Source organism: Pantherophis guttatus, chromosome 6 (assembly GCF_059756535.1).
Source record: "Pantherophis guttatus breed Tessera chromosome 6, ASM5975653v1, whole genome shotgun sequence".
Lineage (NCBI taxonomy): Eukaryota > Metazoa > Chordata > Lepidosauria > Squamata > Colubridae > Pantherophis > Pantherophis guttatus.
In genome coordinates this window covers 99,081,928-99,098,022 of record NC_142068.1, presented here as the reverse complement: position 1 = coordinate 99,098,022, position 16,095 = coordinate 99,081,928, and the positions used below count along the sequence as shown (strand labels likewise).

General features: G+C 40.1%; 1 protein-coding gene across 3 annotated transcripts in view; it reads left to right on the top strand.

Annotated features, from left to right (window-relative positions):
* The window catches only part of PIK3AP1 (phosphoinositide-3-kinase adaptor protein 1), a 168,834-nt gene that overhangs the window by 64,906 nt on the left and 87,833 nt on the right, over positions 1-16,095 (top strand). For all 3 annotated transcript variants that reach the window (XM_034435248.3, XM_034435249.3, XM_034435250.3), the window contains exons 3-4: positions 5,875-6,026; positions 8,433-8,577. In XM_034435248.3, the coding sequence (XP_034291139.2) occupies positions 5,875-6,026; positions 8,433-8,577 (297 nt within the window). The remainder of the gene's footprint in view (positions 1-5,874; positions 6,027-8,432; positions 8,578-16,095) is intronic.

The window sequence follows — 16,095 nt, the reverse complement described above, 5'->3', positions numbered from 1 at the left end:
TTATTTCTGAAAAGCTTTTTAAAGCTGTTACAATATATCATTTCAGGTTATCATACTTTTGTTGTACCAACTCTTTAATTTCCTGTCTAAATTTTTCAAGATTCTGGTTCACAATCTCATCATGTCTTGCCATCTCCTCCAAAACAAATTCCTTTAGGTCTTTAAAGCCATTCTTCTGCATCTGCAAGCTCAAAACTTGTTCATGTGATTTATAAATGGGGGAGCCCCCCCCCACAGCTTGGTTGTCTGGCTTTGTCAGTTTTAACGCCATCCTGCCACACAAACAGACTCTTTTTAAAGAAAAAGACTTCTCTCCAAACAATATCAATATCAAGTCTCTAAGAAGGAAGAAGCATGAAGTAGGAATTTTTCTCTTCACTTCCAGCCAGCGCTATTGTTTCAGATACTTTGTAACGTATTAAACTATTCAAATGGAAGGACTTTCACTTTCAGCTTTCTTCTCAAGCCTCAGCCAGTCGCCATTTTAAACTTTCTTTTTTTTCTCTTGTTTCACTCTTTCTTCACTTTTAAAACCACTCATAGGGTTGTTAGAAATACTTGCAATTTAGAGTCCCAGATCCGGATTTCATCTTGTTTGTTCAGACAATCTGTTAGTTTTCGTTGATTGGGTTGGTCCCATTGCCTGGCTCTGCAAAGCGCAGAGTTCCCCTGAAGCCCAGAGCAGCGGTGAGCTGGATAGGGAGCCACATTCTGCTTCCTCCCCAAGAGTAAAAAAAAAAAAACTCTGGGGAGTTCGCAGAGGGCTCTACCTGTTCTCGCCGGCTCTCTCTCACGTCTCCTCAATGAGACGGAGTTTTTCGAGCCGTCTCTCAGCTGTAGAGACGGCTCTTTACGGGCGACGAGGCTGGCTGGCTGACAACGGAAACCAAACTGGAAGCCCAGTCCATTTTCTGAGTCTCTTTCTAACAAAACATTATAAACCCTCTTGATATGCATTGGGCCTTTCTCTTTTATCTGTCTAACCAATTCTTCTTCATGCAACATTAAACCAGTTTTTTGATCTTCTCTCCATCTCAGTTGAAGTTGATTATACTGTAACCAAGTTAAATTAATCCCTTCTTCCAACAGTGTATTTAATGTCTTTAGTTGCCATCTGCCCCCATCATTAAAAAGTACTTCTTTGTATAACCCCCCCCCCCGAGTGACTTTATATTTGTATTCCGGTATAATATGACCAAGATCCAACCACAACGGTATTTTATAATCCCATTTGAACCGGTGCTCCTTCCATACTCTCATCAAGGAGTTTCTAAGCATATGGCTGTTGAATACTTTATCCACTTTATTTTCATAGAATAAATATGCATGCCAACCCAATTCAAGATCATAACTCTCTATATTCAATATTCCAGTCTTTGTCCTTCCAAACCAATCACTTGCTTGTGTCAACGCTGCTGCTTCATAGTACAGTCGTAGGTTTGGAAGTTTAAGACCACCCCTTTCACGAATATCTTGCATAATTTTCAATTTAACTCTTGGCTTTTTCTCATTCCAGACAAACTTATTCACTCCTTTTTGCCATTCCATCAGCTGTTTATCACTTTTAAGCACCGGAATCATTTGAAACAAAAATAAAAATCTAGGTAGAACATTCATTTTAACTGCTGCTATTCTTCCAAGTAGAGACAGCTGCAGTTTTTTCCAGGTTTCCATATCCTTTTGTAGAAGCCAAAGTCTTTTATTCAGAAGCCTGTGAAGCTGTAAGTACATGAGATGCAAGGAAAGCAGCTTTCCCCATCTGAATAAAAGACCGGCTTCTCTGCCATGAGGGTCTGCAGGTTTGGTTTGGGCCCATTCTAACCGGCGTCGAGCAGCCTCCTGCTTGTTACTGACTGGCTAGTTCGAATGAGCAGCTTCAGGGATTGGGGCATGGCAGCCAATCAACAAGGGGCTTGCAGTTCAACCGAATGAGATAAACAAAGCAAGCTCCTCATTGATTAGTTGCTGCTGCCTCAGTCCCTGAAGCTGTCCTGAAGCAGGAGGCCTTTTCTACTACCAGAGGCCTGCTGGCCACATGGCCCCAAGCCTCAGTCTTTTATCAGAAGTTGGTAAAAATGTTTTCCTTAGATTTCACGTTCTTACAGCTTCACCATCATCTGAATAAAACACTTTGGCTTTTCTGCTAGCGGGTCAGCGACTTCTGGAGCTCTGGAGATTTTCAGAAAGTAAGTAATCCATGGGAAATGGGGTGGGATGGAGTAAGTGGAATCCTAGACGCTAGCAAAGGGGGAGGGGGAAGCAATTGTGGGGACCCCAGGGGAGCATGAGGTATCTCAGTGGTTGGTGGGAGGTCTGGGATGGCCTGCTCTGGCACTAGGCCCCATAGGCTCTTCCCCACTCTGAGACACCTCATGTGCATTTAATGATCTGCATATTTGATTAACAAATGCATTGGGGAAAGCAGGGAGTGATCACGTTCATTTAATGTGATTCAATGAAACAAATCCTCAGGTTAGGAATGTAATTGGCAGGCTCTATTATGTTCATAACTTGAAGATTACCTGTATAATGAGAGTGAGTGAGGGTCTCAGGGAAATCCTGCCTTAGCACTTGGCCACCACAGGTGCCACCCCTGACACAAGTCCCGTGTCATGCCCCCTTTGACTATGCTCACCCTAACCATGCCCACCATGACCCTGCTCCTGCCACGCTGTCCCCCCCCGGCCCTCCAAGGTCAAACACAACCCTGATGCGGCCCTCAATGAAATTGAGTTTGACACTCCTGGTCTAATCATTCTTCATAGGAAAACTTTGAGCCTTCTGAGAATTTACCAGTCTTCCCAAATATGCATCATCTGAAAATCTGATGGGCATCCCTTCTATCTTCTGCCTGCAGTATGAAACCTTATCAGATTTCTATTGGAAGCTAAGTATGCCCTGTTGATAGCATATTATCAGTCTACTAATCTAGTAACTTTTTCTTCCCAAAAAAGCAGTATAATTTGTCTTGCATGATCTGGTTTTAACTAACCCATGCTGGTGTCTAATAATCATTTTCTTACTTTCCAAATCCTCCAAACCCACTGCTTGATCATCTTTTCTAGGATTTTCTCAGATATTAATGCCAAGATGATTGGTCTGAAGTTTCTTAGATGTACTTTTCTTCCTTTTTAAAATGGGGATAGCCCTTCTCCAATCATCTGGCACTTCCCCAATATTACAGGAAGTGTAAAATTGCAGCTTGTGATTTTGAAATCACATCCACCAGTTCCTTTAGCATGGGATGCAAATCTATCCAATTGCAGAGATTTAAACTCATTTAAAGTAGCTGAGTGTTTTCATTTTTGGACCTGCGTTGCTCTCCTGCTTCTCAAGGTGTGATCTCTGATAGATTCTACCACCTTTCCCTTTCGTGAAAAGGTGCTGCACAATAGGAATTAAATAGTGAGCCAGTTGCCCATCCCCATCCCCATCTTGCCTTCTTGTCCAACCAGCTGAATGACTGCTTCCATAACTTTCCTTTTGTTTCACAAGTACCCAAATATTATTTTCTTGTTATTTCTGTTGTTTACTGCAAATCTCTGGTCATTCTGCAACTTAGTCTTCCTGAAATCATCCTTATAAAGTGTGCTTTTGTTTTATACCCCTTTTAATTTTTTTAATTTGACCTTTTTTGATTCACACAGAGATTCTTTATGTAAGAGAGAGAGCTCTTTATGCAACCACAGCTGTATCATTCTCTGTCTTCTATTTTTCTTTACATTTGGTGTTCTTTATGTTTGGGTCCTAATTACTTATTTTATTTTTTTATTTGTTAAATTTATTTACTGGCCATCTCACTTTGGGGCTACAATAAAATGGAAAAATGATTTTAAAATGTACACATAGCAATAGCAAAGGAATAAAGCAATAACAATAAACAATGAAAGTACAATAATGTCAAAGAACGCACTGTAAGCCGCCCTGAGTCTCTGGAGAAGGGTGGCATATAAATCAAATTAAAGAAGAAGAAGAAGAAGAAGAAGAAGAAGAAGAAGAAGAAGAAGAAGAAGAAGAAGAAGAAGAAGAAGAAGAAGAAGAAGAAGAAGAAGAAGAAGAAGAAGAAGAAGAAGAAGGGCAGAGGGGAGCGCAGGGGGAAGGTGGAGTGTCAGTTAATTAGTCCAATAGCCACTTCCAACAATGTACTCTTCTATTGGGTCCCTAGGCCAATTGGCAGAGCCAGGTCTTCAGATCCTTTAGGAAGGATAGGAGGGTGGGGGCAACCCTCACCCCAAGGGGCAGGATGTTCCAGAGGGCTGGTGCTATAGCAGAAAAGCTCTTCTCCTGGATCCTGTCAGTTGGAGTTCTTTGATTGAGGGATCCTGGGATCCTAAGTCTCCTTCACCGGCACAAGTAGGGTAGGCTTGTCTTAGTGGGATGAGACAGTTCATCAAGAAATCTGGATCTATGCCATGGAGGGCTTTATAGTTCATAACCAATACTTTGAACTGCACCCAAAGCAAACTGGCAGCCAGTGCAGCTCACAAAGCTCTAATGTAACATGGCTCATTCTACAGGTCCCACCCAAGGACTGCTCATGCTGCTACATTTGTATTATCTGAAGCTTCTGAATGCATTTCAAAATTTAGCCCCATGTAAAAGTGTAGTACAGTAATTCAGATGAGAGATGACTAGGGCTTGAGTGACCAAGTGCAGGCAGTCCTGATCCAGGAAAAGCTGCAGTGCAGAACTGTGCTGCGCAATCCTAAACTCTATAACTGGCCCTAAAGGATACTATGGTTGATGGTATTGAAGGCTGCTGAGAGGTCAAAGAGAGCCAGGATAGTTGCACTACCACCATTCTGCCCTCACCAGAGATCATCCATAAGTGTGACTAGTGTGCACATAAGTGTGCAGTCTCTGTCCCATAGCTGGACCTGAAGTCTGACTGAAAGGGGTCTAGGAAATATATTTCATCTGATTCTCTGAAGTTGCTAAGCAACCACCTTTTCTAAAAAGGGGGGATAGGAAATAGGACAAAAATTTTCAAGGCAGGTGGAAAATTTTAGGAGAGGGCAAAGCAGGGCCTCCTTAAAAGGCTCCAGGATCATCGCTCTTGCAGTGAAGAATTTATCACTGCATATACTCCCCTGCAAGCCACCATCCTGGAGGCTTTTACCAACCAGGAAGGACAAGGGTCTAATTGACAGGTGGTTGCATTGATACCATTGAGGAACCTGTCCACTTCATTAGGACCAATAGGATCTTAAGACCCCCTGGTCCCTAGTGTTGAGTTATAGTTATGTCATTTTTCAAAATTTCTCCATAGAAATGGAGAAAGCATCCATAGAATCCTTCCTACTTTTTCCTTTAGCTTATTGACATAAATTCTCTTGAAATCTAGGTCACTAATCTGCTAATCTGTCTATCTGTGATGGAATGTGCACCTGCAGCAGCCGAGGGGGAGAGTTTTGCCAACTCGGAGCTTTTCTGGAAAGAGACCCAGATTAAGAGATTGTGCATAATAATATTATCAATATGATCATTTTCTGTGTTATGTGTTTGTGTGTGCTTTCAAGTCAGACTTGACTCTTGGTGACTGCCTGGACAAATCCCTTACCAAGACTTTGGAAGTGGCTTTCCCATTATCTCCTTCCTAGGGCTGGCAGAGTGTGCCACCCATGTCCAGGAATATCACACAGTTGACTTTGTGTCCAAGGTGGGACTAGAACTCATGGTCTCCTAGTTTCTACTCTGATACCTTGGCCTCTATACCAAACTGGCTCTCCATATCATCATTACTGAGTTTAAAGTAATATTTCTTCTTTCTTATATAGAATGCATTTAATTTTTAATTTATGTTCTTCTTTTTATGGATTTTTATAATAGCCAAACAACTTTCAGAAATCACATTAATGTTTATCCTCTTCTTAGATTCTGGTTGTGATTCAGTGGCTGATGCAAAGAAGGAGGATGCTGGGAGTCTACAAGTGTCATACAATTTTCCAGCCTGTCAGGCCCGTGAACCTTTAGTGACCAGATTAGAAAATCTTGTTGCAGTGCAGCCTGATCGTATACGCTGTGGGGTATAGTATATTTCTACTCTTTCAAAGTTGATCTGATAGAACTGGAAGAGAAAGCATGCTCTGCAGTAGATACAGCTTAATTATAATAGCACAGCTATTCACAAGCAGACTTGTTCTTAACATTGCTAGCCAAATTTTTGAGTTGGACTATATGGGTAAGAAAATGTGTGATATATGTAACCGCGTTCTGTAACATGTTTTCCTTTTCTTGGGCAAAGGATGGTGAACCTGCAACCAAATACTCTTCAACCAAAACTTAAGCAGCCCTAGCCAGCATAGACACTGATTAAGAATGCTTAATTAAATCACAGCTCACAATATCTGGTTTACCGCAAATACTCTATCCCTACCGTATTCTTTTTTACTATGCATTTCCTTTTTCTATTTCACATTGTTATCTGAGGTGTTACATGAGTTTGGGTTGAATTTTAGTTCTGTTTTCTGTAATTCATCTTACGGGGGAGGGAAACAAAGTATGTTGCTGGGGTTTTAATGATGTTGTAGTTCTGCTCAGACATAGGTATAAATGATTTTTATAAATTTGTGGCTGCATAGTTGGCCTGAATCTACCAAAAGGATAGTGCTTGTACCAAGAAGGTTGGTTTCCAGGTTTCTGGATTATTTCCTCCCCTTTCCTCCACAATGTCCTGAAAAGAGAAAATCTACAGCATCCCTGCCATATAATGAACAAATAAGACGAGAAAATTCAATTTGGAGGATACGGTACCTTGGGTTTTTTTGTTTTTTTTAAAATTTGATTTGTATGCCGCCCTTCTCTGACTCAGGGCGGCATACAATGCGCTAAGCAATAGCCTTCATTCTTTTGTATATTTATACAAAGTCAGCTTATTGCCCCCACAAACTGGGTCCTCAATTTACCTACCTTAGAAAGGATGGAAGGCTGAGTCAACCTTGAGCCTTGGCGAGATTCGAACCTGCAGTAATTGCAGGCAGCTGTTCTTAATAACAGGGTGCTTTAGACCACTGAACTACCAAGGCTCTGTACTACCAAGGTTAACCCAGACCCAAATCATATAGGGATTTATCAGTTTCATTGAGAAATTTGGTAATCAGAGTAGCACCATCAATATCGGTTCTGTGATTCAGAAGTGGTTCTTACCTGTCAGCAAGTAGGCTACTGCATTTTATTTTATTTTTATTTATTATTTTATTTATTAATTAAATGTATTGGCTACCCATCTTAACAAAGGGTACCTCTGCACAGCTGAGTTTTGAAACAATTATAGTTTCAGGTAATCTTAAGGGTAAGTCTAAGCAAAGAGACTATTACAGTAAACCAGTCTAGGGGCAATGAAGATATTGTTAATTTTTGCTAAAGTCTCCTGCTCTCAAAAGCGCTTCAACTGGGACGCCAGCCAAGGTTGCTCTCTGGTATTCCAGAAAGAGCTTAGTGCCCATGAGAAACTGAAGCCATGGATTTGCCACCCCCTCCAGAGTGAGATGGGGACTAACAACACATGTGGCAGTTTCTGCATGAATAATAGAATAACAGAGTTGGATGTCTTCTAGTTTCAGCCTTTTTAAACATTTCTGTGAAACAAACTGGAGGGAGAAATATCTTCTTTTAAAACCGGTTCTGCCCTATACTGAGCTGGTTCTTCATAATACTGTACTACAATTTCTTCAGTCCTGCAGTTGTTTTAGTCACCTGAGCTTCTTTGCAAAAGGAGTGGATTGGGTTCATAGAATTGTTGTGGAGGGAGGAGACACAAGCCATGTGCACCAAAGCCTATTGGAAAATCTTTGGAAAGTTTTAAGAATCTAACTGCTTCATATATTTTTGCAGGCTGAGCATGACTCTTAAGGATAAATAAGTCTTTGGAATAATTGAAATAAAATGCAGTGTTAATTGAATGTGGTGATGTGCATTCAAATGTTTTGTGAAAAACTGATAAAAAATTATCATATAATTGACATAAGAGTCAATAGCAGCAGGCAAAATGAGTATAGTTTTTTAATCATAGCTTTGTAAAAAATTTCATCTTTTTTTTCAAAAAATACACATTTTAGGAAAAAAATGTGGTTGGCATTTGCTGAATGGTAGAACTTATGTTTGTTATTGGCTTAAGTGCTTAAATATATTTTGATCCTTTTAATATTGCATGCCATTTATGAATTTGCTAAATAAAGGACAGCAATCATTATCACTGTCTCTACAATCAAGTTGTGATGAGAATAAACTTTGTTTCATTCCCTCTGAACCAATGTTATCAGGCCAGCAGCCATCTATATAGAGTTGAAAAAGAAGATGCATTCTTCCTCATACCAAGCCCAAATAAGGGAGCTTGTACCTGTAGATCCTCACGCCCCAAAAGATATCAATGTATTGTGAAAACTGAATATTCCAAAGGCCCTAGATCTTACTATCATTTTTTTTAAATGTAGGTGCAGACAACCATTTTTATAATCCTAAAGTGTAAATTGGATAGACAAATAAAAATGGAAGTGGAATTTTCTTCTAAGAGCTGTCAGCCACTGCGACTATCAGCAAATATCGAGAATGAATATACAGTCTCCGTTTACACACCAGGTAAGTACTAAAGCTGGACTTTTTATCCTGAATTTGTGTATGCGTTAGAACATTTTAGTAGAGTTTCTCTTCTAATTAGTGGCACGCTAGTACTAGGCTAACAAACTATCAAAAATATTTTTCCTGTCACTGAGGATGCAAAAAGCTACAATTAGAAAATAAATTTATTTACACAAACTCACAAGTGGATAGCTGGTGGAATGCACAGAATTAAAAGAGTTTAAGATCATAAAGGAGACCTGCATCTTTCATGGGTTAATACAAGAAGTCAAGATGCGAGGAGAAAGCTGACACAGGAAGCAGAAGCTCAGCTGCACTTCCTGTTTCCTGTACTTTCTGTTCACGCTGCTAATTTTAACATCATTATATTTTTAAAAGCATTAGGAAACTTCTCTTTATATGAAGTATTATGTATTGTCAGAGGACATATTTCTATACATATAGTAGCTAATTTAGTTTTTACAGGTAGTCCTCGACTTATAACCATATGTTTAATGACCGTTGAAAGTTACATCAACACTGAAAAAATGACTTATGATGACACTAAGGTCCCCATGATCATATGATCAAAAACAAGCAAAGTTAATGGGTGAAGCTGGATTTGCTTAACAACTGAATAATTCGCTTAACAACTGTGGTAAAAGTCGTAAAGTCAGGTATGGCTCACTTAATGATAACATTGCTTAGTATTGGAAGTTACAGTCCAATTAAGGTTATAAGTCACATTAACAAGTTACTTATGTAGATAATTATGGAATTATCCACAATGTTAATGTTAGATGCTATATAGATCAGTATGGAGCCAAGAATTTGAAGGACATGGTGCTGGCTTTAACTAGTTGGATATCTGAGTCACTGTTAACTCTGGTCATTGGATTTCTGATTCAAAATTTTAGCCTGATACACTCATAGACTCTGTACAATAAGTTTTTTTTAAATAAAATAAGGAATGAAACAAAATTGTTGTAAACATCAACAGTGGTTTGAAAGCTTATTTTAAATCTTTCTGGTCCCTTTTAGTTACACAGTAAGTGAAATTGCTAGAATTGTCAGATTGCTTGGAATACTTAAATTGCTTACTGCTTTACAATTTTGGCTGCTCTGCCTCCCCTGGCCCAGACGCCCCTACTTTCTCCCCCCATATCTGGCCTTTGGGGCATCCTACACTCTGTTGGATGTCCTCTGTATGCCTGGCTCAACATTTGCAAGTCAGCTGCTTCGCAAGCCATTTCAAGCATGTCTCATCAACAGTGGAAGGAAAATGACAGCAAAGGTCAGCTGGGGTAGCTGGGCCGGTGGAGCGCTGGGTAGCAGATTTGGTAGGGGTGACAGAGTACAGGACCTCCAAAAGTCCAGAAATGCAGGCGGCGGAGATAGGTGAGTGAAAGGAGCTGAAGAGGAAGCAGTTCCTTACCTTACCGAGACTCAGGGCTCTCCAAGGCAGCAAGCCAGGAATTACTTGGATTGGGTTGAATCCATGCCTAATAACCAGGTGGGATTTGGTTAATGACAGCCACCAGAACTCCTGAGATTGGTGTTGCTAAATAATGTGATCATGTGATACTGTGCTTTACAACTACATTGCTTAGTGGCAGAAATTCTGGTCCCAATTACCATTATTAACTACTACATCATTATTACCTGTATATGCTCACTCCTTATATATTCTGTTCTTGTAGATCATTTATATGTGGAAACCATGTTCTTGTTCTTTTATTCTCCATGTCATTTTGATAATAGTTCTTGTGTTCTCATTCTTTTATGCTGTTCAGGGGTAAGTTTTAATAAATTTCAACAATGGCATCAAAGCAAAATGCTAATGACATGTTTCAACAAATGCAAACACTCCATAATGAACTTAATGGATAAAATTAGAGTTTGATTTGCTTTGTTCTGGAAACTGTGCAACATCCATAGACAGAAAATTCAATGTAAATGAATCAACCATCTGCCATATGCCAAAAGGAAGACTATGTTTATAAGGCTATTTGCGCAGCTGCTCCAGAAAGTGCTAAAGTGATATCTGTGATTTGTAAAGAAGTATGGAAGAAATAGAAAAGTGGCCTAGTTTGTGCATAAATGAAATGGTTGGTTCCAAGGGATGCCTTATGAACAACAAAATAAAAATAACCCCATATAAATTTACAAATATTTGAACTTCGGGTTGCAGGAGCATGACAGCTGAAACTTGCGGAGCTGGAGAAAACTAACTCATCCCAAAAGGCGGTATTAACATTGCTACATACGTTAAAGGAATCTATGACCAAAAGTCATAATAAAATAAGGAAAGATATAGGGGAAGTGAGAAACGATACGGGAGAGATGAAGGGGAAAATCCAAAATATAGATGAAAAACTTGAGAGCTTTCAACAAATGATAATAAAAAACGAACAAAGAATCCAGAAAATGGAAGAAAAAACAGAACAAGTAGAGAAGAAAGTAGATGATATAAATTATAAACTGATACAAGCAAACAAATAGTTAATAAATACCATGAATAATGTTAGAGACAGAGAAAGCTGACCACTATCTAAGGTTTCAAAATATAGAAGAGGAGAAGGGAGAAGAACTACCAGAATTAATGAAAAAACTATTGGCGAAGGTGCTAGGAATAGATAAACAGGAGATGGATATTGAAGTGGCTGAAACATATCAGATCTACACAAACTACGCAAGAAGGTATAACCTTCCCAGAGAAGTGCATGTAAGATTCATGAAAAAACCAATACGAGATGAGATCCTTAATAAGGCTAGAAATAAACCACTAGACTACAAAGGGAAACACTTGGTGGTTTTGAAACAAATCCCTAGGAGAGTTAGGGAGCTCACTTTCGGAATATCACTTTCTGACCATAGTATTCATTATACACAATATAAATTTTAGGTGGCTGATACCCGAAGGGATTTTAGTCACCTGGCAGGAAAAAAGACACCGATTAGATTCACTTGACAAAGCAATGGACTTCTATGAAAACTACTTTACCTCGGAAGAGGAACAGGAAGCAAGAGATGAATTAGTACACAAGGGCCAAGAAGTACCAACAATACAAGGGAGACACTTACAACAAGCGCAGAATGAAAAGGAGAAAAAATAATGTTGAGACGAGAAGGAACAATAGCAAAAGAACCCAGCTGGACCCAGCTGTTTTGGCAAACTATCGTCCAGTTTCCAACCTTCGCTTCTTGGCGAAGGTTGTTGAGAGTGTGGTTGCGTGACAGCTACCGCAGTACCTGGATGAAACCGTCTATCTAGATCTGTTCCAGTCCGGCTTCAGGCCCGGGTACAGCACAGAAATGGCATTGGTCGCGTTGGTTGATGATCTCTGGAGGGCTCGGGACAGAGGTTGCTCCTCTGTTCTGGTCCTATTAGACCTCTCAGCGGCTTTTGATACCATCGATCATGGTATCATGCTGCGCCACTTGGAAGGGTTGGGAGTGGGAGGCACTGTTTTATGGTGGTTCTCCTATCTCTCCGACCGGTTGTAGTCTGTGTTGGCTGGAGGGCAGAGGTCGACCTCAAGGCCCTTGGTTTGTGGGGTGCCACAAGGGTCGGTCCTCTCGCCTCTCCTGTTCAACATTTATGTGAAGCCGCTGGGTGAGATCATCCGTGGTTTTGGGGTGCAGTGCCATCTATACGCTAATGACACCCAGCTGTACATCTCCACCCCAGACCACCCCAACGATGCCCTTGAAGTGATGTCCCGGTGCCTGGAGGCCGTGCGGGTCTGGATGGGGAGGAACAGGCTCCGACTCAATCCCTCCAAGACTGAGTGGCTGTGGCTGCTGGCGTCCCGATATAGTCAGCTGGTGCCATCGCTGACTATTGGGGGCGAGACATTGGCCCCCACGGAGAGGGCGCGTAACTTGGGTGTCCTCCTCGACGCATGGCTGTCTTTAGAAGAGCATATGACGGCTGTGGCCAGGGGGGCTTTCTATCAGGTTCACCTGATACGCCAGTTGCGCCCCTTTCTGGATCGGGACTCCTTATGCATGGTCACTCATGCCCTCGTTACTTCACGCCTGGACTACTGCAACGCTCTCTACATGGGGCTCCCCTTGAGGAGCACTCGGAGGCTCCAACTGGTGCAGAATGCGGCCGCGCGGGTACTTATGGGGGCGACATGGCGCTCCCACATGACACCTCTCCTGCGCGAGCTGCATTGGCTTCCAGTGGTCTTCCGAGTGCGCTTCAAGGTGTTGGTTCTCAACTTCAAAGAGCTCCATGGCTTAGGATCCGGTTATTTACGATACCACCTTCTGCCTCCGATAACCTCCCACCGGCCAACACGCTCCCACAGAGAGGGCCTCCTCAGGGTGCTGTCTGTCAGGCAATGTCGGCTGGCGACCCCCCCGGGGAAGAGCCTTCTCTGTGGGGGCACCGGCCCTCTGGAATGAGCTACCCCCAGGGATACGACTGATCCCGGCCCTCCGTACCTTCCGCTGGGCCCTGAAGACTTTTTTATTTCAGCAAGCTGGGCTGGGTTAAAAATCTTTTAATTGGGGAATTTTATGGGCAAGGGGTTTTAAATTGGAGAAGCCAAAGATAATTTAATTTTGTTTTAATGTATTTTAATATTTATATTGTGTGTTTTTAATTTTGGCTGTTCACCGCCCCGAGTCCTTCCGGAGAGGGGGCGGTATAAAAATTTAATAAATAAATAAATAAATAAATAAATAAAACCCAGGGAAGTAAGAGCAACCTGGACTATAAGACCTGATATAAGCAAATTAATGCAAGAAAAAATAAAGATGCTCTCGGTTAACATTTTTTTTTTATTGTAAAAGTTTTACAATTACATTTTCACCCCGTTTTCACCCCCCTAACCCACCCCAAGCTCCCCAACCCATCCTCCCTAACCCCCCCTAACCCTCCCCTCCCCCCCGGACTTCCATAGAATGTACCCCATCATTATCCCCTTTATATAAAAAAGAAACCTTGAACTTTAAACCCCCCCAACCCCCATATCATTTTTCATCTTCACATAGTTCAAATATTTCTATCTTAATGTAATATAATACTATCAATAAAAAGCTATTTGATACTTCCTAGTTTGATATTTGTTCTGCACATAATCTATCCATTTTTTCCATTCACATTCATAAGTCTCTTGTGAGCGGTCTTTTAAATATGCTGAAATCTTCGCCATCTCAGCGAAACTGGCCATCTTCAAAGTCCATTCTTGAACGGTGGGCAAAGCTACATTTTTCCAATATTTACCTATCAACAATCTCGCTGCTGTAATCATATACAAAATCAACTTTGTTTCATCCACTGTAAAACCCTTAGCTATACCCAATAAAAACAATTGTGGAGAAAATTGAATTTTTTTCTTCAAAACATTCTGCATAACCCACCAAATTTTTATCCAAAAAGCCTTAACTTTCTTACAGGTCCACCAAATATGAAAATATGTAGCATCTGTACAATCACACCTCCAACATTTTGGCTTAACATTAGGATACATACACGACAGTTTCTTAGGGTCTAGATGCCATCTATAAAACATTTTGTAAAAATTTTCCCTCAAATTCTGCGACTGTGTAAATTTAACATTCTGGACCCAAATTTTTTCCCATGTTTCCAACTTCACTGGTTCTTCAAAATTTTGTGCCCACTTAATCATACAGTCTTTAACTAATTCAGTTTCTGAATCCCTTTCTAGCAAAACATTATAAAGCCTTTTAATATGCATTGGACCTTTCTCTCTTATATGTCTAACCAATTCTTCCTCATGCAACATAATACCAATTTTTTGGTCCTCTTTCCATCTCAATTGTAATTGATTATATTGTAACCAAGTTAAATTAATCCCTTCGTCCAACAGTGTCTGCAAATTCTTCAGCTGCCATCTGCCCGCATCTGTAAAAAGAACCTCTTTGTATAAAACCCCCCCGAGTGACATTATATTTGTATTCCACAAAGTATGACCAAGATCCAACCATAGCGGTATTTTATAATCCCATTTGAGTCGGTGCTTCTTCCAAACTCTCATCAAAGAGTCTCTAAGTATATGGCTTTTAAATATTTTATCAACTTTGTCATCATAAAATAAGTAAGCGTGCCATCCAAATTCAAGATCAAAACTTTCTGCATTCAATATTCCAGCCTTTTTACTTCCAAACCAATCACTTGTTAAAGTTAAAGCTGCTGCATCATAATATAGCTGTAGGTTTGGAAGTTTAAGACCTCCTCTTTCTGGAACATCTTGCATAATTTTCAATTTCACTCTCGGCTTCTTCTCGTTCCAGACGAACTTATTCACTCCAAATTGCCAAACTTTCAATTGTTTATCACTTTGAAGCACCGGAATCATTTGAAACAAGAAAAGAAATCTTGGCAAAATATTCATCTTAACTGCTGCTATTCTTCCAAGTAGAGACAGCTGCAGTTTTTTCCAAGTCTCCATATCTTTCTGCACCTCTCGCCACAACACCTCATAATTATTTTGAAACAATTTCATGTTTGATTCTGCAACCTGAACTCCTAGATATTTTACCTTAGGTACAATCTCAAAACCTGCCCTCCTTTCAAGCTCATGTTTGCGATCTTGTGTCATGTTTTTAACTATCATTTTAGTCTTTTTTGGATTCAATCTGAAACCTGAAACTTTACCATAATCTTGTATAATGTCCTTCATCAAGATTATTGATTCCATTGGTTGTGATAGGGTAACAACCAGATCATCTGCAAATGCCTTTATTCTGTAATCCTCTTGCCTAATCTTTATACCTTTCAAGATATTAGAGTCCCGTATTGTATTTAACAAGACTTCTAGTGTTAAAATAAATAAAAGTGGGGACAACGGGCATCCCTGTCTTGTTCCTTTTTCAATTTTAAACTCTGTTGTCAAACTTCCATTAATAATAATCTGTGCCTTTTGCTCTTGATAAATTGCCGAAATCGCCTGTATAAATTGGTCCCCAAAGTCCATCTTTTTCAAAGTCTTTACTAGAAAATTCCAATCCACTCTATCAAAGGCCTTCTCTGCATCCAAAAAGACCAGCACTGCAGGGATCTGTTTATTCTTCTCAAGATATTCCAGTAAATTTATTACTTGCCTTACATTATCCTTCATATATCTGCCCTCGATAAATCCCGCTTGATCATCATGAATCACCTCTTGAATTACTGGCATCAATCTGTTGGCTAATACTTTTGCATAAATTTTATAGTCATTATTTAAAAGAGATATTGGTCTATAATTTTCCGGTTTTTTAGGACCTACATGTTCTTTTGGTATCAAAGTAATATATGCTGATTTCCATGATGGGGGTATTTTACCCCCTTGTTGTATATTGCAAAATAAGTCTCTAAGTTGTTCCACCATTTCTGCTTGTAAAGTTTTATAATACACTGCAGTCAATCCATCTGTTCCAGGAGCTTTAGCTGTTTTCAATTGTTTAATTGCTGCAATTATTTCCTCAACTGTTATAGGGTAATTCATTCTTTCTTTTTGTTGACTAGTAATTTTTGAGACTCTTTTCTCTTCTAGATATTTTTCTGTAAGTCCATTCTGT